Genomic DNA, 20,197 nt, shown 5'->3' with positions numbered 1-20,197 from the left:
CACCTCCATCGCTTGATATGACAATGGGAGGTCATCGCTTCGGACACTAACCAAGATGATTCCTCGTGGAGTCGGGGATGTCGAGAGATTCAGTGACACCTCCGAGTCAGGCTGCGAGCCACACAACCTCTCAGATGGTTCTCGAAATCTAATTATCCTCTAGACATACTTAATAACGCGCCAACTGAGCCTCAATCGTTGGTTCGTTATAAAGCGGTTCCGTCTCGCTGTGTAGTGGTCAATGCAGAATGGTGTCTGGGCTCACTTAGCCGTGGCATCCAGCCAGTCATCCCCACGCCTTGCACTTCGCTTCACAGCTTGACCCTTTTGCGATTTTCATTCATCCGCATAGATGTCAAAGATGAAAAGATATCATTACATTACCTGGCACGAGAATTCCATAAAAAAGCATAAAATATGCTACAATACATCGCTGCGTGACTGAAGATTCGGTCCAATAAAAAAGGCGCCAGGCAGCGAAGATTACCAGAAGTCTATATTTGAGTAAGGGTGGATGGAGTGGGAGAGAAAGTCATTGGAAGAGGACGTTCACTACCTCACTCTGTGCAAAGCCTGAATTACAATGTGGGCACCGCCGCTGACGTGTCGAGATCCTCGCCTCGACGCATTGTTTGCAAAACGCTGGAAAGGAGTGAATTAGTTCGTTCATGCGCTATCGATTGCTAGCAATGATACGTACTGTGCGAGCACTTGGTGAGAGCAACTCCGCGCATATTTTCTTTGCATGTCGAACATTTAATGAGCCTCTGTGAACTCATTCAATAATCACTTCCAAACACTGGGGAGGGTGCATCATACCCAGACAGACGCAGCCTCTTCCATAAGGTCTGCTTCCTTTTCACTTGCTGAAGCAGATTTCAACTTCTTCATCTCAACACGGAGTTTATTAACCTCGGCTTTCATACGAGCTAGGTCGTCATCCCTCTTGAATAGACAGCCCTTGAGGTGGTGGATATGAGCGTATTTTTCGTCAGCGATCTTTCGAACCTAGGCAGAGAAGTTACGGATATGGACCAGACAACGATGTAAAATCGTACATTCTTCATCATCTCTTCGGTACATTCGGCCTGCTTCTTATACATCAGGGCATCGGTTTCGAGAACATTGAATCTTGTTTCTGCTTCATCCATCACTCGATGCAGACGCTGGTTGGCTGCTTCGAGATGACCCTGAGTCAAAATGACGATAGTAAGAAACGAAGGAGAGACAGAATGCAAAGAAAAAGGACGCACTATTTGTTGTTGCAGGTTTTTCTCGCTATCAACTAATCGTTCGACAACCTTGGCTTGCTTCTCGAGGTTCCGGATGGCGTTTTTCCGCTCAATCTCGACTGATTCCCTGTCGCGCATGGCTGCAAAGTACTTGTTATCCGCCTTCGCTTTCTGGATGCCAGGTGTTCACTTAACCTGCCGGACGAATGAGAAATGGCGACGGACCTCGTGTGCGCTCTTAGCGATCTTTTCCTCTGCCGCTGTTAAGCTCATCACCTTATTCTTTAATTGCCCATCCAAAGCCTCCCATGCACCCGAAAGCCTTTCCATCTCTGCATAAATTGGGTCCTCCGCCTGCTGATGTTGTACTGTAAGAAGTCGCATTTTCTGGAGCTCATCTTCCTTCGCTTGCAATTGCCTGGCGAGATCTGAAGAAGACGGATCTCCAAGGAGAGATCGATACCGTGATAATTCTGTCGTGACGGCAGCAAGCTCTTCTCGGGTAGCTGCTTCTGAGGTAATATGACGTGCAATATCAGGTTGCTCTTCTTGTATGGTGGACATGGATTGCTGAAGTGCGGTGAGCTTTGATTCGGTTTCACTGTGTGATGTCAATTGTACCGTCTCTACACTTTAGAATATAACACGCACATCAGTTTCCTCCGAAGACCATCCACGTATTGAAGATCGTCAACTTTTCCCTCCCAGAAATGCTTCATGAGATCTTCATTACCGGCATGCGCAGCTAATTTCGCCTTATGTCTCCTGACCTCCGACTCAAGTTGCGTCACCCTCTCCTATTCGCAATGTATCAACAACTTGGTATGAATCTGTGTGTAACTGGCGCACCGCTCGTGATTCGGCGAGGGCCTTGAGCTCCCGAGATGACTGATATTTTATATTTTCACGACTTCTAAGTTCATTTAATTCGGCATGCAGCAGCTCACGTTGGTCGCGAAGGCGAGTGAGATCTGCATCCCGCTTAGCAAGTACAACTTTGAGTTCTTGGTTCATTTGTTGCGCAGAAGCCTGACAAAGATGAAATGAACAGGCAAGAGAACAAGAGTGGAATAACCTACCCGAGTCTCCTCCTCAAATTGTGTCCGACTTGATTGCAGGTCTCGTATTGTGACGTCCAACCGTCCTATTCTGCTATCGTTCTCAGCTTTCATGTGCTCCAGCTGATCCCTACGCTCAGATAGTATCTTGTAATGCACAGTCCCAGAGACCATTTCGACTGTTGGAGCGGCGCGCTTTGATATTTTAATGTAAGTTTCGTCCTGCGGAAGGTAATGTCTAACAAACCTCAACCTCGAGCTTCGCTATGGTCTCCGCCTGGATCCTAATTTCTGCCTCTAGTTTACTTGCACGTTCGGAGGAAATTTTGAGCTCCAATCGACAAGCTTCGATATCTGACAGGGATGAATCATTATGACCATTTATTTGAGGCGGCTAGTAAACGTGAGTTCCATGCAATAGTGAGCAGAACCGATAATTACTGACTGGTGGAGTTGATGACCCATGATTTGGGGTGCTTCCTTCCGCTGGGCATGATTGGTCCGGGTTTGCCTCATCCTTTGCCCCGCCTTTTGTCTGCATGGCTGCAACAGTGCCACTTTGCATACGGTCTAACTTGATCTCCGCAGCAATAAGGTCGTCGTGAAGTTGCTCCTTCTCTGACTGGACCTCGTCAAGCCTCTGCTGCAGCAGTGCTATCTCGGAGCGAAGAGCAACATACTAGGTCAAGTCAACATGGTATGATATGGCCCAGTGGAAATACTGACCTCGGTCTGTGATGTCTGACTGCGTTGATATGCCTTATCATTGAAGGTGGCCGGATTTAGCTTCATGAAACTTGCAATTAGTTTTTCGGTTGTAGGCATGTTCTTCTCCAGTGCAGCTTTGAGGCTCGAGTCAGTTGAAATGTGCTGTGACAAATCAAAAATATCTGGTACAATGTTTAACAGGAACCAAGTTGTGGAGGGAGTGCTTTGACCTACCTTTCGTATCGATTTCGACGGCTGGAAGTTCCTCTGGTGGCGTCAGGGTTTGAACAGTATCTACCAACTATCCCACCAGAAAGTTGATGCCCACTACTGAAATGGCAGTAACATATAACATACCTGCTTCCAGCATGCGGCAATAGCTACTAGACCTGCCTCGCACGAGCTTCTTCTCTGTTCCAGTTGAGCTATGCGCGCCTGATTCCGCTCGTTCTCTCTCGAGTAGTGCCTCATACGCCTGAAGATGGCCTCCTTTCGAAATAGCTAATAAAGAGTAAGGTTTTTGTACGCCGTAAGGTTACAAGGAATGCCAAAATCACCTCTAACTGGTGGTTGTCTGCAGGTTCTTCTGCGTCGTAATTAGCATTCAAGCCGTTGACCTCCGGGCTCCCACTCGTGCTCGTTAACACCCGCTTTTTTGCTTGAGCAACCTCTCCATCGTCTGGCAAGGGCCTCTTTCTTGATTCCAACATGATGATGGATGAAAAGAGGCGTTGGTAGGACGCGACGAATGGAATAAACACTTTCAAAGTGGACCTTAGCAATGAACAGTATCTGGGTTTGAAACTCCGATGGCTGTAGCGGGTTGTCGGGTTTATCGCCAGCCCGCCTAATTTTTGCATGTCCTTCTGACCTGTCATGCAGACATTTGTCCGGAGGCTGCCCAGTTCATGGCAATGGGCGTTATACAGTTCTAGATCATCCAGAACTTCTCTGAAGTGCTTGGCATCATGCTCAGGCAGACGCGGTGCTTCAGCAGCAGCTGCGGTCGCCAAGTCCTCACCGGTGGAATATGAGCCACCGATTTATCCCACATATCAGCTAACAGGGAAAGATGTGCAAAGGCTCAATTTCCAGAGGAACATTGGTGTTTCCGCCCACATTGATTCCGGAAAGACCACTCTCACAGAACGTGTACTGTTCTATACCGGTCGTATTCGAGAAATTCACGAGGTGAGTTAGTGAATCTTTTTGGTTTCCAAATAGCATTTGTTTCACAGTCAAATTTGTTCACATGGGACTGCGACTTATTTTTTATTCGGTCAAGGTTCGAGGTCGGGATGCTGTTGGTGCCAAGATGGATAGCATGGAGCTTGAACGCGAAAAGGGTATCACTATTCAAAGTGCTGCTACATTTTGTGATTGGGAAGCAACTTCACCTGTGACAAACGAGAAACAAAAGTATGCAATTAATATCATCGATACCCCAGGTAAGTTGGTCGCCTGACTATCTCCGTGCTGAAAATGACGGGTCTTTGCAGGCCACGTAGACTTCACCATAGAGGTTGAGCGCGCCCTCCGTGTTTTGGATGGTGCCATTCTAGTTCTCTGTGCTGTATCTGGTGTACAGGTGTGTAAAACATAGTCAAATTGATCAACAACGTTTCATTACTTGTACAGAGTCAAACTACAACAGTTGATCGACAGATGAGACGGTATAATGTTCCTCGGATTTCCTTTATCAACAAGATGGATAGGTAAGCACCGATTCATCGATTTGAAGTTCGAATTTTGATTTTCCCTCGCAGGCCTGGCGCAAACCCATGGCGAGTTATCAACCAGATCCGGTCAAAACTCAAGATTGCAGCTGCAGCGGTTCAGGTGCCTATAGGCGTTGAAGACGAGCTGAAGGGTGTAGTCGACCTTGTACGTTGGAAAGCCATTTACAATGAAGGAGAAAAGGGGTATGTCTCTAATAACTTGTCTTCCCCGGCTGTGTTGACCATATACTGCAGCATTAATGTCGTAGAGTCTGACGATATTCCTGAATCTGTGCTCGATCTCGCCAAGGCTAAGCGTGTCGAGTTGCTCGAACAACTTGCTGAAGTGGATGACGAAATGGGTGAACTTCTGATCATGGACGAGACTCCCACGACTGCCCAGCTTGTTGCGGCCATTCGTCGCGCCACTGTTGGTCTCAAGTTCTCACCAGTCTTCCTTGGCTCCGCGATCAAGAACACCGCCGTCCAGCCCATGCTCGATGGTGTATGCGCCTATCTTGCGAACCCCGCTGAAGGAACCGTGACAGCCCATGATACAACTCAGCCTGCATCTGCCCCACCCGTTCCACTTGTCCCTGCCTCAGATGCACCTCTCGTCGGCTTGGCTTTTAAGCTTGAGGAGGGACGGTTCGGTCAGCTGACATACATGCGGGTTTACCAAGGCACTCTGAAGAAGAGCGGTATCATCTATAACGCCCGCACTGGCAAGAAGGTCAAGGTTCCTCGACTAGTCCGTATGCACAGTAACGAAATGGAGGTACGCATCTTTGCAGTTTACGCGATTCAGACCTCATGTCCTTGTGGATTAGGATATCGAGTCTATCGGTCCCGGCGAGATTTGCGCTATCTTCGGCGTTGAATGCTCCTCTGGTGACACTTTCACCGATGGTTCAACTAGTTTTTCCATGGTAAGCACGTTAACGCTCTCCTGTTGGTGCCGGTCTTACCCATATTATTGTGAAGACGTCGATGTTCGTCCCCGAACCCGTGATTTCCCTCGCAATCAAACCTGAAGGCAAAGAGACTCCCAATTTTTCTCGTGCCCTAAACAGATTCCAGAAGGAAGATCCGACGTTCAGAGTTCATCTGGACAAGGAGAGCAAAGAGGTACGTATGCTCGTATGCAATATCACTCCGTTATTCAAGTTTCACTGCAGACCATTATTTCTGGTATGGGTGAACTTCACTTGGAGATCTACGTCGAGCGGATGCGTCGTGAGTACAATGTTGCTTGTACCACTGGTAAACCTCGCGTCGCCTTCCGTGAGACCATCACGCAGCGTGCGGAGTTCAACTATACGCACAAGAAACAAACTGGTGGCGCAGGGCAATTCGCACGTGTCATCGGATACATTGAGCCCATGGAATACAGCGAGGACCTTGGCCGTGATGTTGACTTTGTGAATATCGTCATGGGAGGGAATGTCCCTACTAATTTCATTCCTGCTGTGGAGAAGGTACGTTGATGGAGTTACTGGAAGATTGACTGTATCCTCATGTTGTTGCACAGGGCTTTTACGAGGCGCTTGAGAAGGGTTCATTGTCAGGTAACCCCATCACTGGCTGCTGCTTCGTGCTCAAGGATGGTGCTTTCCATGCTGTGGACTCATCTGAACTTGCTTTCCGAAACGCCACTATCGGTGCATTCCGCGAAGCTTATAAAAATACAAAGCCGGTCATTCTCGAGCCTATCATGACTGTCGAGGTCGTTGCCCCATCTGAATTCCAGAGTACGTCAGAACCCCTTTGGTTGCATGGATGAACTCCAATTTCTTCTATAGGCGCTGTCATCGGTGGACTGAATCAACGGCGAGGTACTATTATCGACAGTGAGGTCCGCGATGAAGAGTTCGTTTGCATTGCAGAAGTCGCTCTGAATGACATGTTTGGCTACTCGAGTCAGCTCCGCGGTGCTACGCAGGGCAAGGGCGAGTTTACTATGGAGTACAAGGTATGTTTTGCCTGTCGGTTAAAGGGTAGAAGCTTATGTTGTCCTTGTAGAACCACATGCCTGTGCTACCCAACGTTCAGAAGGAACTGGAAGAGGCCTACCGCAAGACGATGCCACAGGCAAAGAAGTAGATTTGTTACATTAATAGACACATCACTGACCTACATAGAACTTACAAGCCTGGATCGTGGCTTGATCTCGAACAACACTAGAGCCTAAATAATACACATCACTCCCATCTGATATCACGCTCTGTCGATCGATTATTCGAATGTTTGTTGCGTCGAGGAGGAAGGTTACCTAGTGACGCGGAAGCGCCAAAATAACCACTTCGCTAGCTTCCAACTCCAAAATTTCGCAATCCGCCTTGTCGCCATTCCCAATTTGCGTCTCCACGCAAGTGAAGTCCATTGGCTTCCAGAAAGTTGGTGAGCTCGTGTATTCTAGAACAAAATAAAGAAGCCTGTCACCTTGTACAAAACCGTCATCGGTTGATCTGAAACATACTGTAAAAGCTGGAAAGGGAAATGTTGGTAGGTCACTTACGCCAAATTGCAGTGTTATACATGATTCCTTGCCCTGCACTCGCTACGAATGCACGAAGAGTATTGAAGTCGGGTTTGTCGTCTGTTCCATTGTGGGCGACCACTACAAGGTATGCACTACCTGGCTCCTTCAGCGCCTCGTCACCCTGTATACCTCCCCCTCCCATAGGAATGAAGGCCTGGTTCGTGTATGGGTGACGCTCGACGACCTTGAGCTCCACACCACCGTTAACAACTTTTGTCGGATTGCAGCGATAGACAGACAGCCCACTGCTAGCCCCCAGACCAGCCGGATACGACGATTCTAAAAGTGAAAGCTTATGGAATTTGGTTGCAGATCCTTGATTCGCAGGCGTGATCTTAGTCCCTGGGGGAGCTGCAGTATGGTCACCATATGCCTGAATGACTTGACCAAAGGGCAAAAAGCTTCTGGTGTAAGAGGGAGAACAGGTATGGTTTTGACTTGTTTGACTGCTACAGGCGCCGATTCAAGTGGCACAGCAGCATCGTTTTGTGCTGTGTTACTGGGTCTGACCGCAAGGTCTGCTGTAGTGGGACAGGGTCCCTTCGTACCATAGACTCGTACGCGCTTGATACCACCATCAGGATATATGGTAAGCTTTACGTGCGTATAGGCAATAGACACATCTGCTTCCAGTGCAAAGAAGTGCCTCCGATGCGGTCCGAGCTTGACTGGGGACAAAATCTGTGTCCAATCGGCAGCATCGCTATCTGGTACCTCGTCTTCGCTACACAAAGCGTGGAGTTCACAGGTCTCCGGGAAGTTGCCCTTAAAATGTGCCGTGTCGATTTCGACTGTTCCCAGATGGCCCGGTGTACCCCTAAATAGTCACCCATAAGCTCAATCCATGGGACTCTGGGAAGTTTTGGTGACTTGCAATTTAATGATCACCCAATCCTTGTGGCCCTTCTGCCGGCTTCGCTTAGTCTCCCAACCATCACCCATATCTTTACCTGCACATATATAGTACCGAAATCAAACTCCCGAAAAGCGCGAGACACCCACCTCGGCCTGGGAGAATCAGATTCGCGCCAACACCAAAATGCTGATCAGACATAAATGTCACACGACCTCCAGCGAAGACATGGGCAAGGTCGAATACTTCTTGAGGGCCATCAGGCTGCACAGGAGCGACATTACCGTAGACTCGGAAACGCGCCTATAATTAAATACGTGAGTTTCACATTCGAGTAGTTGGACACGAGTCTCACAATACCACCGTCCGGATACATGTTTAACTTCACAAACTTCACTTGTTCGGTTTCTGCTATCTTGAAAAGATGCCGCTGAGACGGGCCGAGTGGGACACGGGGTAAAATTTCCGTCCACTGTAGCGTCATATATATTTAGGAAAAGGGACGCGAGATATAGACACGAACCTTTGCATTGTTCACGTCATGTTCATCCAGTGATGAATCAATAATGCCATCTACGGACACTTCAGGAGCTTCATTACCTACTCATTACGACGAGCTTATCGATAACATTTATTGTGTAAAGATAAGACTGAGACAAACCGTTGAAGTGGGTTGTGTCGATATCAAACCCGACGATCGTGCCCAACGTACCAAGTTTAATGACACACCTGTGCGGAGAACACTTATATCACGATATTATACGAATTATACCTCGTCAACATACCAGTCGTAGGAAGGATTATGTCTCCGTGTCTCCCAGCCGCTGTACAGCGCGCCATTAGGGCCAAACTGCCCTTTGAGGCTGGGAGCTGGCTGTTGAGGGGGGCTTGAAATTATCTCGCAAACTCACACTGGCCATGGAAATTACCTCGACTTCAAGCAGGTGAAATGCCTCAGCGAAGAACTCGTCTGAGACTGTCACAACTTTTCCTCCTAGTGCGACACTGGAGAGCTCTAAATTCAACGGGTTGCGTGAGGATTGAACAAAGAGCAAATACAATACACACCAGTATTAGACTTGAATGTTTCATGGAAAGCTTCAAGCGGGATGCTCTCGTATGCCATACTAGGCTTTGCGTGCAAGGTGGTGGATGTAGGACAAGATGAATTATTCCGCCGGCTCCCGCCGCGGTAAACGACTATCTTATCTTGCTGTGGAATCCACGGACGTATTTGGGCGTTCGTGAATTCAAACACGCGAGCAGTGGCGCCACAGGCAGTGGTCTGTTCCAGATAACAGAACTAATATCCATTGGCTCATACTAGTCCATAATAATGATCAAGGTGATCGAAGGAGCTATAGCTAACCTCGTGAAGCTTCAAGTTAAAATCTGAATTCGGTTGGACCGCACCGGAAGGAGGTTAGAGCACATCGTTAGTCAGCATGGGTTAAAATTTGACGGCGAGGGACTTCCGCTACTCAGCATGCTGCTAGTTCATCCTCGCAGGGTAGGTTGTAACTTTTAGCGCTCACATGTGTCGATTAGGAAGGTTACGTGAAGTACATACTAAAACTTGATCAGCGTCCAACCGTTCTCGATGCGAGCACATGTAGCTCGCATTTAGGAGTGAACAATGCACGGTTATGAGGCAATCCACCATGCAATCAGGTTAACAATAATAATATATATCGCGATGAACGCTCTTTGGGTGTGAACATGTAGCGCGCACTTGACTGATAGAAGAGTGCCCATACACCAGCTCACCCTATTAGAAGCGCACCCCACCAATATCCCTGGCATGCGCCATGACCACAGGTGGAACTGCCAGAACTGGCTGTCTTCGCCGTATTTCCGATACCAAAGGCTTAAGATCATCTGAGGGATCACGTATGCTATCCTTCAGACCAAGATGTGCTGTTTGCTTGATACTGAAGGGTTGGCGACGAAGCTGCGGAACGCAAATGTTACAAGGAGGTCCACACCAATGTCGTCCTCTGCATTCTGGAGTCGAAGTCGATGGTCTGAAGCCTAGAATACAGCACGTTGCTGTCCAGGTATTGATCCATCATTCCTCCCCGAGGACTCATCAGACATATATTCTGACTCGCTCTCGCTTCCCTCCTGGGAAAAATCTCTCCACCTCCACCGATCGGGAGAACAGCAAGGGGCATGCCAAATTTCAACACCAACTATGGGATAGACATCTTCAGACGAACATGTGGCACTTGCTGGGGCTTTGGAATGTGGTGAGGTAAGGTGAAATCAGACACGGCGGAAATGCGCAAGGCGAGGGGTCTGCATGGGGCTGATCAAAATTTTCATCAAGCTGCTCACGGTGAGAGCACTCACCATAGCATTTACACTTCGGCTTTCTGCGAATGTGACATCAAATCAATCAGAATTACAAACCTCCTGAGTGATTGAATTGCGAACCTTCAAATCAGTCAGCATGATCAAACGACAATCATCGCCAATCAAGTGCGGTTACTCTGCCACATAAGCGCCACGTGCAATCATTGTCATTGTCATGGCGCCTCGCCCTTCACAGCGGGAGATTCCCGTATGTATTCCCCGCGTGTGGGCAAAATGCCACGTGTGGTCGCCGTGAAATATCCGGAGAAGAGTTTCCGTTCGGAGAATAAACCAGCAGTTAGGCTTCTCTCGATCATGGGACAACCACGTCGTTGTCGAGGGAAGCGGTAGAGACTTCATATCTCGGACGTCATGAGTCACAGCAGAAACGGAGTAAGATTGCTATTATTACGCGCATCTGGAGATGAGAAGAGCGTCGATCACTCGAGGACATGACACGTGGATGTGAGTATCCTCAAGCGCGTGCAAGGACGACACGTTTGACATTCCATGGGTCTTTCCATACTTGCGTGTTTCGCAAGCCTGCTGACTGCTGGAGTATACCCTCGACCGCATCTGCTTGAGCTCGGCCGACTTCCAATGCCACGATTGAACCGTCACGCAGCATCCCTTTTTGTCTGAGAAGTTGTGAAATGAGACGGTAGAAGGACAGGCCATCCTGTTCCTCGGAATCTGGGAGGTCTCCCAGCAATGCGGCAGGATCTTCGTAATCCTTGACTGATACAGGAAGCTCGTCGTACTCTCGTTTTGGAATATAAGGAGGATTCGCCGTAATAATATCGAATGGCGGCAGGAGGCTTTTGAAGACGTCTGGATCACGGAGATCACCAAGCATTGGAATAAATACGTTTTGACTGTATGGAGTCAGGGACGAGGGCTGGGATGATGGAATGTTGCAACGTGCAGCATTATCTGCGGCTAAGCGGATCGCGTCTTGAGATACGTCTATACCATAAGCACGAGTGCTGCCTGGTGGCCAGAGATGACATAATAAAAGAGGTATGCAACCGGTGCCAGTGCATAGATCGAGGACGGTTAGCGGACGGAGGGGGGTCGGCGTTAACATATCCGCAAGACGAAGAGTCCAGTCTTCAGTCTCAGGACGAGGTATTAATGTTGGAGGCCTTGTTAGCAGGTCAAGTGGACCAAATGGCGTAGTGCCTAGAGATCTGCATGAGTTTATTTGCACATGGGTTTGATGAACTAGCCTGCACACCCAAGATATATTGGAGTGGTTCTCCACTCAACCTGCGCTGGAGCATCGCGGGAAGTGTGGGAGAATGAGATGCAATCAGAGTTTGCTTCATCCATTTGAGTTCGCGTGTAGCGGTTTCACGACCTAATGAAGAAACCAGCCCAGTGAATAATTGTTTCACAGCAGTCACGTCGCTACGCATGTCCAAGTTAAAGCAGAGCTCAAGTTTACCAGACCAAGTTCTGATGGTTTGTTGTCCTTGAACCTATAGAATTTTTGCCTCATGTTAAACGAAGTGTCAAGCCGAAATTAATCCGGACCGTCATCGGCAATGCCGACCGGTTTACGGCTATTTTTTTGATTATGTAAGTGAAATAGTAAAAAAATATTATAAGTATGTACTTGGCAATAATTAGAATTGATGTAAAAGGAAGGATATCAGTCGCTCATCGGTTTACGGCCGACGTCAAAGTTTCCCTTGCTTCCAACCGACTGTCTTCCTCTTACTTCTTACAAGTCTTTAACAGTTTACCTTGCTGATCATTATATGTGTTCATAGCAATTCTCATGGCAGCAGATTCCGCACTCGCCACTACATCCTCAGAAATGACTACTTTGGTCGACCCATCCCCTGTGACTACTGCTGCTCCTTCACCATCTAGCGTATACGTCAATCCTTCCCAGATGGTCACTCCAGAACCACAGGCAGGCCCTTCTCATTACCGCACACAAAAAGACAAAGTCGTTGTGAAGAAACGCAGACGCGATGATGAGGCCGAAGCTCCCCGCAAAAGCAGGGACGGTCCCAAGAAAAAGAAAGCAAATCGTGCCTGCGCGCACTGTCAGAAAGCACATTTAACATGTGATGATTGTAGGTCACCTGTTTGTTGCCCGGATCTTGCACATGTCAAACCTTACATGTTTCTTCTAACAGCTCGTCCTTGTCAGCGCTGTGTCAAGCGCGGAATTGCAAGTACATGTACAGAAGGTCACCGCAAGAAAGCCAAGTATCTCCTCGACGATGACGAACTTCGTGCGTGCTTCTTGGTATCTCCGCTCGCCCGGTTAATTTTGATCACGTGTCCATGACAGAACAACTTAAGAAAAAGGGCAGAGTTCCTGAATCGAGTTCAGAGCCCGCACCCGCGCTCCAACCGACATGTAACACGTCTTGGCTCTTTTGTCTAGTCGTGTGATATTCTGACACTGCTTGCAGCTGAAACCTTCCAATCGCACGACCCACTCTTTAATGTGTCGTTCGATCCCAATTTCACGTTCGGCTCCGAGGCCGCCAACCTAGAGTACTCCATACTTTCTGCAATCTTGGGTAATCCAAGTCCTCCGGAATCCGGTCCAGCACCATCTCCGTCACAACAGCAGCAGCAACAACAACAGCAACAGGTTTCCCAGCCACTTCCAAATTCGGCGTGGTCTCCTGAGCCACTTCACGCACAACCCCAGTATATGCAGGGAGCGCCAAGCAATTTTGGCTCCCCGTTCGGCGATCCGCCTCAGTTGTCGATGCCGCAGTCGGATAGCTTGTCTACTTCTCAACCGTCGCCAACCTTTCTTGCAAGCTATCCTGCGCCACTATGTCGAACTTCGTCGCCAGCGCCGCAATACTCTTACGCTCAACCACAGCCGCAATTATCGGCTCCATATAACCCGCTTGCACCGCATTATTCGCGTGGTGTTATCAGTCTCGGTTCCTCAAGCGTAATGCGCACGCCATCGAGGGATACTCGTTCTCACTCCTACGAGTCTTCGTCGCGAACGTCACCATCACCTACGATTCAAAGCGGTGATCATCATTCTGTTCGTGTCTGCTTTCTCATCATGTGCCTGGCTCATCTTCCCATTCAGACCATCAACGTCACAGCGCCTTATGATTATACTGAAGGTTACCACTTTCTCATGAAGCATCTCCCGAGTCGGTGCGTATACTCTGTGTGCTGAGAAGTAGAGAGCTCCTGGCCTGTGTGGTCAAATCCTAATATTATCTTGGGTTGGATTGCCCCTGGGACCCTCGAACGTTCAGTTTTGAAAAGAATGACATATTACGCATTGTCCGAGCACTCGCCATCTTTCGACCATCGCTTATCGCTCTGCAAATGCCTATGACGGATGAGGACGAAGTATTCGTCGAGAAATGTTTCCAAAGATCACTGCTCGTACGTGTATTACTTTATTCTTACATGACGCTGGTTTTGATCCCCCATGTAGGAACTCGAAAAGCTTATATCGTACAGCGGCACACCAACGGTGGTCTGGAGGCGAACCGGCGAAATCTGTCTCGTCGCACCTGAGTTCTGCATGCTCACTGAATGGCGTCTGGAAGACCTTGTCGGAAAGCGCAAGTACATATACGAAGTCTGTATACTTTGTCTCTTTCTCGAAATCACGTTGATCCAGCGTTGGTGCCAGCTATTCGAAAATCAATCCGTCGTCGAATACTGGGAAAACTTCGCCTCTCATGCCTTTGAGAATACGACCAAATCGGTATACTCGCATTGCGTTCTCCTCAAGCCCTCCGGCGCGCCGATCCCCTCGACCTTTTGTTTCTCAATACGAAGGGACATCTTTGATCTTCCCAGCATAGTCATAGGCAAGTGATCTCTTGATTCCCATCGATATACTGACGACAGGCACGCAACAGGTCAATGGTTACCGCTCCTATGACCCGATGTCCCACCTAGATGATATTGATTCCCTTATCTATCTGTCTATCTATCTACATTTGTATCGAGATACTGCATTCCTTGGAGAGGATGGCTTAACTCTGTACATTACATTATGAACTTCTTATATTGCACATGATCTCACTTGCGCTGCCACTGTCATCATAAAATCATTATTCTAGTACCGGTATCCTAAACGTAGACAATGAAGCTAGTTTTCAGTCCGTCTCATTCCAATTCGTACAGTCTATGCACGTCTTTATGAGCAACGGAAATACGCGCCCATATATTGAAAGACGAGGGATCAACGAGCGGCCGGAATTGGGATTCGAGAAAACAATAGAAATAGTCCAATCTCGAAGGAATACAACAACCACGCTCAGTTCTCATTCTCTTTCCCCATGGCATTTACACTGCTCCTTCGATATTTGCATATTCACTTTCGACACCTGGTTCGATCAAGCATGCGTGGGTGAGAATGAGAAATGCAGATGCTCCAATGAGCCAGAACAAAGTCATGAAAGGAGAGGAGAACCACAAGAGGGGGATGCCGACCACGAAAAGCCCTGTGTAGAGGGACTTTTGAGTGACGAATTGTCCATAGACTTCCTCTAAAGCCCAAAATCAGCCCAAAATCAAAGGAGAAAGAGAATAGAGGAGTCGCACCAAAACGGTTGATGGCAGCAAAGCCTCCAAAGAGGAAGATGAGGGATAAGAGAAGGAGGGGACTTGCAATACTAGGTGAGGGGACGATATTAGTTGTGGGTTCAGGGTTGGGACTGCTACGCACAGGGAATATACTGCGAGAGCAGCTACGATGAGAGTGTAGTTCCCTGAGAAATACCGAGTGTTATATGTAAGTCGCTGCGAGTTCGGTCTCAGCATCGTCCTCGGGGTATGCAACAACCACACGAAACGCACCGATACTGCCGTGTTAAAATCTGCAGGTCTTGAAATTCGATGGATATCAAAGAACTCTGCAGGAGTTCTGAGTGTGCTCAAGCGGGTTTCCTGTCAATGAATAAAATTCTTGAGCGTCGGAAGGCAAATTTTCCTTTCATGCAGAGTACGACGTACCCGGAAAGACTTGAGAGCATCAGCGACACGAATAGCAGCTTCCATAACTGTTTAATAGTTTGGGTTGGATGGTAGTTGGTTGAAAGTAAGGTCTGTGGTTGGTCTGCGGGCACGGTATTTGTTCAAGGTTTTTCTGCTGCGCTGCTGCTGTGTTCCGCTTCGCGTGTCGGTTTTAGTGACCAAACAGTGGTGAACACGTCTTTGTTGTCAGCGCCAAATTGAGGGCGCTTATTTGATACCTCATTATCACCGCTCATCATTGTCTACATCGTCAAACTAGTGCTAAGCACTCGGGCCTGTACAGATTATCCAGCGTGCTATTCCCATCGACTACACTATGATCAGACGCACACCTACCATGATTCCAATGTCAGATGCTGACGTCCAAGAAATCCGAGACCTCGTGGTAGACCAAAAGTCTCGTTTCGAAGCCAAGCAAAAGACTATCCTCGCAATGAAAAAAGTGGCTGAGCAACCAATCCAGCCTAATGACCCAGAGACCTTGCCGTGGTTCCAGCTATTGGTGGCTGAGAGGAATAGACGGCTCGGTATACCTGCCCCGGGCACAGCTATTCATGGGCCGAGCACCGGTCCGAGCACATCAGGTTTGATTCAAACGCTTCTAGCCCGAAGACTACTCCAAACTGACAGCCTCATAGGTTCCAGTTAATACACGTGAGGTAAAATACAGATGAAGCAGTGCTAGACGCAGTAAAACAGAGTACGAAATAACAGGACACATTAGGGCACATATCGTCCGTCGGGGACTCGGCTTATCAGGGCCCGCTTTCAAACGCATTCCTAAATCCTGTACATCACACTGTCGTCAGCCCCATATCGGAAACATCTGATGGTGTCCCAAAACTTACCATCCAAGTCTCTCTTATCACATAACGCTGCAAGGTCAGACCTCTGAAGGTGCAAACAAGTCGTCTTGAGGCTATCCCACAGTGTGGAGTTTGTCACACCACGTTTGTCATTCATGCCACTATCATCCGCCACGCCATCGCTATCTTGCAGAACTAACGCATCGAGAATGTGGGACTGCGCCTCCTCATACCGCTGTCAAACTAATGTCAACAACAGCACAGCATCAAAGCTTCCCGGAACAAGCAAGACCCACCCGAAGATTAATGCAGGAAATACCCAGGTTGAACCTACCACATAACGCGTTTCACTCAGCACCCATAACAACCAACTATGAGGATAGGGTCACAATACCTTGCTCGTATATATGCAGGGTTTAGATCCAGTGCCCGATAATAGAACTGAAGTGCTTCCTCGGCCTGCCCATTATTTGCCATCGTGGCACCCACTCTGTTATACAGAAGCCAATCCTAGTAATAATATGCTTCAGTCGCGCGCCCATAAACTCAACTTTGAAACACTCACATTCGGACGGACCGCCAATGCCGTCAGGAAACAATCTTGCGCCTTGACATATTCCTATGAAATCAATTGACAGGATAGGTAATCAGTCCATGACTCTCGGAACAGATGGAAACGATCGAAGGCCGTAAGCACGTACATCTGTCGTGTTTAGTAACACAGCAAGTGCCACTTGCACATCCGCATCCACACCTCCCACTTCGTCAGTACTCCGTGCCATACTGATAAGACACTCTATCAACGCCTCGAAATCGGGAGGGGATACATATTTAGCCGATGTCAATGTGGCGTTCTGTACCATATGTTCGTACTTGGGATTGCGGATCGCCCATTCTTTAACTGCGTTGTAAACGCCCGTGCGGTTATTGTCATTCGTGTAAGAAACGGAGAGGGCAAGCCATGTGCCAAGGTGTGTCGGATCGAGTTCAACGGAACGTTCCAGGGCCTGCACAGCCTTCTTTTCACGTTCGTTTTCCTGTTGTTTGACGCCAAGCTCATACCATGCTGCGGCGTTGTTCACATCGCGCTGGACAACCGCTTCTAGTTCGAGCACGCTCTATTTGAGATGAAAGCGGAGTCAGCATACATGTGAACAGAAAAAACGTCTTGTGACTAACATCATGGCCACGTTGAACTTCACTCACGTGCATTCCATGATGACGCGTCCTTGACGAATCGCCCAGGAGATAAGGATTGTTCTCCTGAAATTGGTAATTTGTCAAGGCTTTAATTCCCGTGGAGGTGGCTTCAAAGGCATCCCAATCGCGCTGGAGTTCATGCCATGAACCTTGCTCGCCCGCGGATATAGTGTGGGGCACAGGTCCTGTATAATGAGCGTCCCAGTACTTCGAGAACTCTTCGTTTTCTTGTTGAAAGTAAGCATCGTCGGCATAATTGTTATTGCGTTGGTGGCGATACGCCTCGCTTAATTCGAAAGAACCTTGATAACCCTGGATGGAACTCGCTGGTACTGAGTGTACCCGGACGGGCTCCTGAACTTCTCGCACAGGAATGTCAACTGCACGCCCCTTTCCCTTGACGTTTACACGCGCAGTAGTGCTACTTTCGCTCGGAACGATCTTGTCTTCTTCAACGATGACTTCGCCGTCCCGGAACTGACGCATAAGGCTCATGAATTGACTGTGGTGAAATTTGGGATTCTGCTCGCCCTGGACGGCATCAATGACGCGTGCTGCTAACTGTGCCATGTCATCTTTCGAAGCAGGCTTCAATGCAACGTGATCGGATTCCGCAGCTGGGGCGACATGCGCGTTTAACCTCATTTCTTGAGATTGAAACTCTCTGTCCCATGATACCTCTTCAGACCATCTATGAGCGTTTGATTACATTCGATCAAACTATAAAACGCACGATTAGTCTGCAAAGCAGATCTTTGCATTGGCATCGGGACTGCGGCCATCATGCCCGACATTGGACTCATTCTATAACCTGCATGCGAGGCGTTCCAGGGTATACTACCTAACACTTGAACTCCGCATATATTCATTGTACCCACCACAAGCACGCACCTTGCAGTCCTGGACTCATAGGCGCAGAAATAGGACTCTTCATTCGATCTTGCTGAGCCTCGACATGCTTGATCATAGATGCAGGTGTCTGCACCTGCTGTACCAAAAAATCGCTGGCCCAGCCCGAGGGAAATGGGTTCTGGGTCTGCGGTGATTGAACAGATGCTTGAACTTGTGGGAGAGCATCGTTTAATCCAGCTAGATTAAAAGGCTGAGGGACTACAAGTTGGGTCGGGGGTGCAGGCGTCGAATTAAAGAAACGTTCTGCATGCTGTTGCAGTTCTGGTGAAGTAGCTTGCTGGGTGCGGAACACCTGTGTGTGGGATGTTATCGGGTTCATCTGATTAAGAGATTGTATTCTTACCTCTCGAGATGAACCTGCACGCGTGCCACCGATGAAATCCTGCAGTGGGGTAGAATGGTTGATGACCCTAAGACTTCCCATAACCCCGCACGCACCTGCTGCACTCCGCGGTCTTGGTCGAATCTTTTGGATAGGCTCTGAAGTGGGTTTGACGGCCCGCATTCAGCTCCACCGACAAGCATTGCAAGCGACATCGTGATGGAAGAGGAAGAGAAGTGCTGGACGAGTCCCAAGTCATGCACCTGATCTACACCCTGTAATAGCCGGGGAGAGTACATTTCTCACGTGTTTCTGCAAGTTCCCACGGATCGCAGTATAATGGGGGTAACATTAAGAGCAAAAGTATATTAACTGTAAGCCCACTGAAGGGAGAAAAAAAGTTGGGATCGATACAAGAGTGTGTACATCGGTGGGAATGAATGATGATGAGCCTATAGCTCAGATAATCTTACATCCTGAGGAATCATGAAGACATGAAGGAGAAATATCTAAAAGTGTTCTGGGAGTCCATGCATGTCAACCACTGGAGTTGATTAACTGGAAGTGCTTGAACTGGGTCCCGGTTGATTGCCGGGAGGGTGGCCAGGTAGCGGAGGACCCTGAGATTGTGTGATCGCTTGAGCATGTGCTGCAGCCTGCTGCTGGGCTTCTACAATCTGTCTGCATTCAGAACCACCCTCGGAACGAACTAGACCGCGGAATAGTAAGTATTTAATTGTCGAGAACTCCGGGAATGTCGACTTACGATGTCGCTGAATGGAAGCAAATAGGGATCGACGTTAGCGAATGAGCGTTGATAACGATATGAAGAAGTTACGTTTAGGGCATCCAGGCGGCTGAAGGTCTTTTTACAGCCCTGACAGATGTTGGATTGTGAACGCGTGGCGTGTAGTGCTTGATGTCGCCTGTGCAGATCATGACGTGAGCATGTCGTAGGTGAGTCAATAATGGGGAGAGGATCGATGACGCGATAAGGAACAACAGTCGGCCGAAGCCAATTATATGATTGAGAAGTAGAAGAGAGTATTATGAGGAAGGGTCAGTGAGTAAGACTTACTTGCAGTCATGTTGTCTTGCAAAGCCTTTCTTGCAATCGGGGTACTCACACACATATGGGCGTTCTTCGGTGTGAGATCGAAGATGACCTGGTGGATGATGATTTATTACAGAATACAAACATATGGTGTAATTGGGCACCTCTGAGATTGAATCGACGCGTAAATGTGCTCCCGCAACCTGGAACTGGACAGGCGAAATGGGCCTCATTCCTCCGCCTGCTTGCACTTGCAGCCTGTGTTGCTGATGTCGTGACCTGCTTCTTCTCTACTTGTAAAATAGGGGGGAGACGAGTTATTGCGGTTGGGGAAGTGTAATGGGCGGAAGCCGACCCCTCTCCCGCACCGGATGCGAGGACCTGGGCGTGAGTGTATAACTCTGCTGATGTTGGGGTGTAGTATGACTCCTGCTTTAACTCCGGT

The 20,197-nt window shown here is 48.5% G+C and overlaps 9 protein-coding genes across 9 annotated transcripts; 3 read left to right on the top strand and 6 right to left on the bottom strand.

Annotated features, from left to right (window-relative positions):
* Positions 1-532: 532 nt before the first annotated feature.
* On the bottom strand, positions 533-3,708 carry BJ212DRAFT_1279632 (BRE1-domain-containing protein; the record flags this gene model as incomplete). Its single annotated transcript, XM_041331508.1, has 14 exons — positions 533-642; positions 701-767; positions 820-1,008; positions 1,125-1,403; positions 1,458-1,833; positions 1,884-2,029; positions 2,082-2,261; positions 2,312-2,469; positions 2,534-2,684; positions 2,736-2,969; positions 3,017-3,180; positions 3,233-3,299; positions 3,356-3,499; positions 3,556-3,708. The coding sequence occupies 14 exons, from the start codon at positions 3,706-3,708 to the stop codon at positions 533-535; spliced, it is 2,418 nt and encodes an 805-aa protein (XP_041189180.1).
* Positions 3,709-3,825: 117 nt separating this feature from the next.
* On the top strand, positions 3,826-7,184 carry BJ212DRAFT_1379581 (P-loop containing nucleoside triphosphate hydrolase protein). Its single transcript, XM_041336601.1, has 13 exons — positions 3,826-4,189; positions 4,284-4,446; positions 4,498-4,586; positions 4,637-4,713; positions 4,765-4,920; positions 4,972-5,494; positions 5,547-5,645; positions 5,701-5,844; positions 5,895-6,194; positions 6,248-6,467; positions 6,519-6,688; positions 6,739-6,942; positions 6,991-7,184. Exons 1-12 carry the CDS (start codon positions 3,875-3,877, stop codon positions 6,817-6,819), a joined length of 2,337 nt encoding a protein of 778 aa, XP_041189179.1. The 5' UTR covers positions 3,826-3,874; the 3' UTR covers positions 6,820-6,942; positions 6,991-7,184.
* BJ212DRAFT_1448784 (galactose-binding domain-like protein) lies at positions 6,989-9,237 on the bottom strand (the record flags this gene model as incomplete). Its single annotated transcript, XM_041338594.1, has 13 exons — positions 6,989-7,102; positions 7,159-7,184; positions 7,235-7,631; positions 7,682-7,749; positions 7,807-8,049; positions 8,110-8,208; positions 8,261-8,414; positions 8,467-8,583; positions 8,635-8,711; positions 8,773-8,840; positions 8,897-8,985; positions 9,041-9,126; positions 9,180-9,237. 13 exons carry the CDS (start codon positions 9,235-9,237, stop codon positions 6,989-6,991), a joined length of 1,596 nt encoding a protein of 531 aa, XP_041189178.1.
* Positions 9,238-10,941: 1,704 nt separating this feature from the next.
* On the bottom strand, positions 10,942-11,884 carry BJ212DRAFT_1279698 (S-adenosyl-L-methionine-dependent methyltransferase; the record flags this gene model as incomplete). Its single annotated transcript, XM_041331516.1, has 2 exons — positions 10,942-11,648; positions 11,704-11,884. 2 exons carry the CDS (start codon positions 11,882-11,884, stop codon positions 10,942-10,944), a joined length of 888 nt encoding a protein of 295 aa, XP_041189177.1.
* Positions 11,885-12,115: 231 nt separating this feature from the next.
* On the top strand, positions 12,116-14,516 carry BJ212DRAFT_1379551 (uncharacterized protein). Its single transcript, XM_041336600.1, has 9 exons — positions 12,116-12,553; positions 12,617-12,715; positions 12,775-12,843; positions 12,899-13,497; positions 13,546-13,616; positions 13,721-13,853; positions 13,906-14,052; positions 14,107-14,287; positions 14,339-14,516. Exons 1-9 carry the CDS (start codon positions 12,250-12,252, stop codon positions 14,359-14,361), a joined length of 1,626 nt encoding a protein of 541 aa, XP_041189176.1. The 5' UTR covers positions 12,116-12,249; the 3' UTR covers positions 14,362-14,516.
* On the bottom strand, positions 14,429-15,628 carry BJ212DRAFT_604431 (prenylated rab acceptor PRA1). The gene is made up of 5 exons (XM_041343637.1): positions 15,438-15,628; positions 15,282-15,371; positions 15,151-15,224; positions 15,027-15,097; positions 14,429-14,971 (listed from the first exon to the last, which is right to left on the bottom strand). The coding sequence occupies exons 1-5, from the start codon at positions 15,480-15,482 to the stop codon at positions 14,769-14,771; spliced, it is 483 nt and encodes a 160-aa protein (XP_041189175.1). The 5' UTR covers positions 15,483-15,628; the 3' UTR covers positions 14,429-14,768.
* A 146-nt stretch (positions 15,629-15,774) lies between these two features.
* On the top strand, positions 15,775-15,990 carry BJ212DRAFT_1205676 (uncharacterized protein; the record flags this gene model as incomplete). Its single annotated transcript, XM_041329154.1, has 1 exon — positions 15,775-15,990. A coding segment is annotated over one exon (216 nt), but the record flags the coding sequence as incomplete, so codon positions are not given.
* A 190-nt stretch (positions 15,991-16,180) lies between these two features.
* BJ212DRAFT_1379530 (uncharacterized protein) lies at positions 16,181-18,982 on the bottom strand. Its single transcript, XM_041336599.1, has 10 exons — positions 18,815-18,982; positions 18,720-18,758; positions 18,356-18,668; positions 18,198-18,305; positions 17,444-18,144; positions 16,966-17,382; positions 16,830-16,883; positions 16,659-16,774; positions 16,307-16,594; positions 16,181-16,245 (listed from the first exon to the last, which is right to left on the bottom strand). The coding sequence occupies exons 1-9, from the start codon at positions 18,911-18,913 to the stop codon at positions 16,531-16,533; spliced, it is 1,911 nt and encodes a 636-aa protein (XP_041189173.1). The 5' UTR covers positions 18,914-18,982; the 3' UTR covers positions 16,181-16,245; positions 16,307-16,530.
* Positions 18,983-19,524: 542 nt separating this feature from the next.
* BJ212DRAFT_1250260 (uncharacterized protein) lies at positions 19,525-20,073 on the bottom strand (the record flags this gene model as incomplete). Its single annotated transcript, XM_041329707.1, has 3 exons — positions 19,525-19,624; positions 19,777-19,864; positions 19,917-20,073. Coding segments are annotated over 3 exons (345 nt in total), but the record flags the coding sequence as incomplete, so codon positions are not given.
* Positions 20,074-20,197: the final 124 nt, after the last annotated feature.

This window comes from Suillus subaureus, assembly GCF_016647635.1.
Source record: "Suillus subaureus strain MN1 chromosome Unknown BJ212scaffold_34, whole genome shotgun sequence".
In the NCBI taxonomy this organism is placed as follows: Eukaryota; Fungi; Basidiomycota; class Agaricomycetes; order Boletales; family Suillaceae; genus Suillus; species Suillus subaureus.
The sequence above is the reverse complement of the archived record's forward strand: the minus strand, read 5'-3'. Positions and strand labels throughout refer to the sequence as shown.

Excerpts from the sequence above, each read along its gene's own strand:
- BJ212DRAFT_604431 (XM_041343637.1), bottom strand. The coding sequence starts at position 15,482 with ATGGAAGCTGCTATTCGTGTCGCTGATGCTCTCAAGTCTTTCCGG. Across the intron at positions 15,225-15,281 it reads ATTTTAACACGGCAGTATCG|CGACTTACATATAACACTCG; the intron begins GTGCGTTTCGTG and ends CCGAACTCGCAG. Across the intron at positions 14,972-15,026 it reads TGCTGCCATCAACCGTTTTG|AGGAAGTCTATGGACAATTC; the intron begins GTGCGACTCCTC and ends TTTGGGCTTTAG.
- BJ212DRAFT_1379551 (XM_041336600.1), top strand. The coding sequence starts at position 12,250 with ATGGCAGCAGATTCCGCACTCGCCACTACATCCTCAGAAATGACTACT. Across the intron at positions 13,498-13,545 it reads AAAGCGGTGATCATCATTCT|ACCATCAACGTCACAGCGCC; the intron begins GTTCGTGTCTGC and ends CTTCCCATTCAG. Across the intron at positions 13,854-13,905 it reads GTTTCCAAAGATCACTGCTC|GAACTCGAAAAGCTTATATC; the intron begins GTACGTGTATTA and ends TCCCCCATGTAG.
- BJ212DRAFT_1379530 (XM_041336599.1), bottom strand. The coding sequence starts at position 18,913 with ATGTCGCTTGCAATGCTTGTCGGTGGAGCTGAATGCGGGCCGTCAAAC. Across the intron at positions 16,775-16,829 it reads CATTGGCGGTCCGTCCGAAT|GATTGGCTTCTGTATAACAG; the intron begins GTGAGTGTTTCA and ends TATTATTACTAG. Across the intron at positions 16,595-16,658 it reads CCTGCATATATACGAGCAAG|GTTCAACCTGGGTATTTCCT; the intron begins GTATTGTGACCC and ends GTTATGTGGTAG.
- BJ212DRAFT_1379581 (XM_041336601.1), top strand. The coding sequence starts at position 3,875 with ATGCAGACATTTGTCCGGAGGCTGCCCAGTTCATGGCAATGGGCGTTA. Across the intron at positions 5,646-5,700 it reads GTTCAACTAGTTTTTCCATG|ACGTCGATGTTCGTCCCCGA; the intron begins GTAAGCACGTTA and ends ATTATTGTGAAG. Across the intron at positions 6,195-6,247 it reads TCATTCCTGCTGTGGAGAAG|GGCTTTTACGAGGCGCTTGA; the intron begins GTACGTTGATGG and ends GTTGTTGCACAG.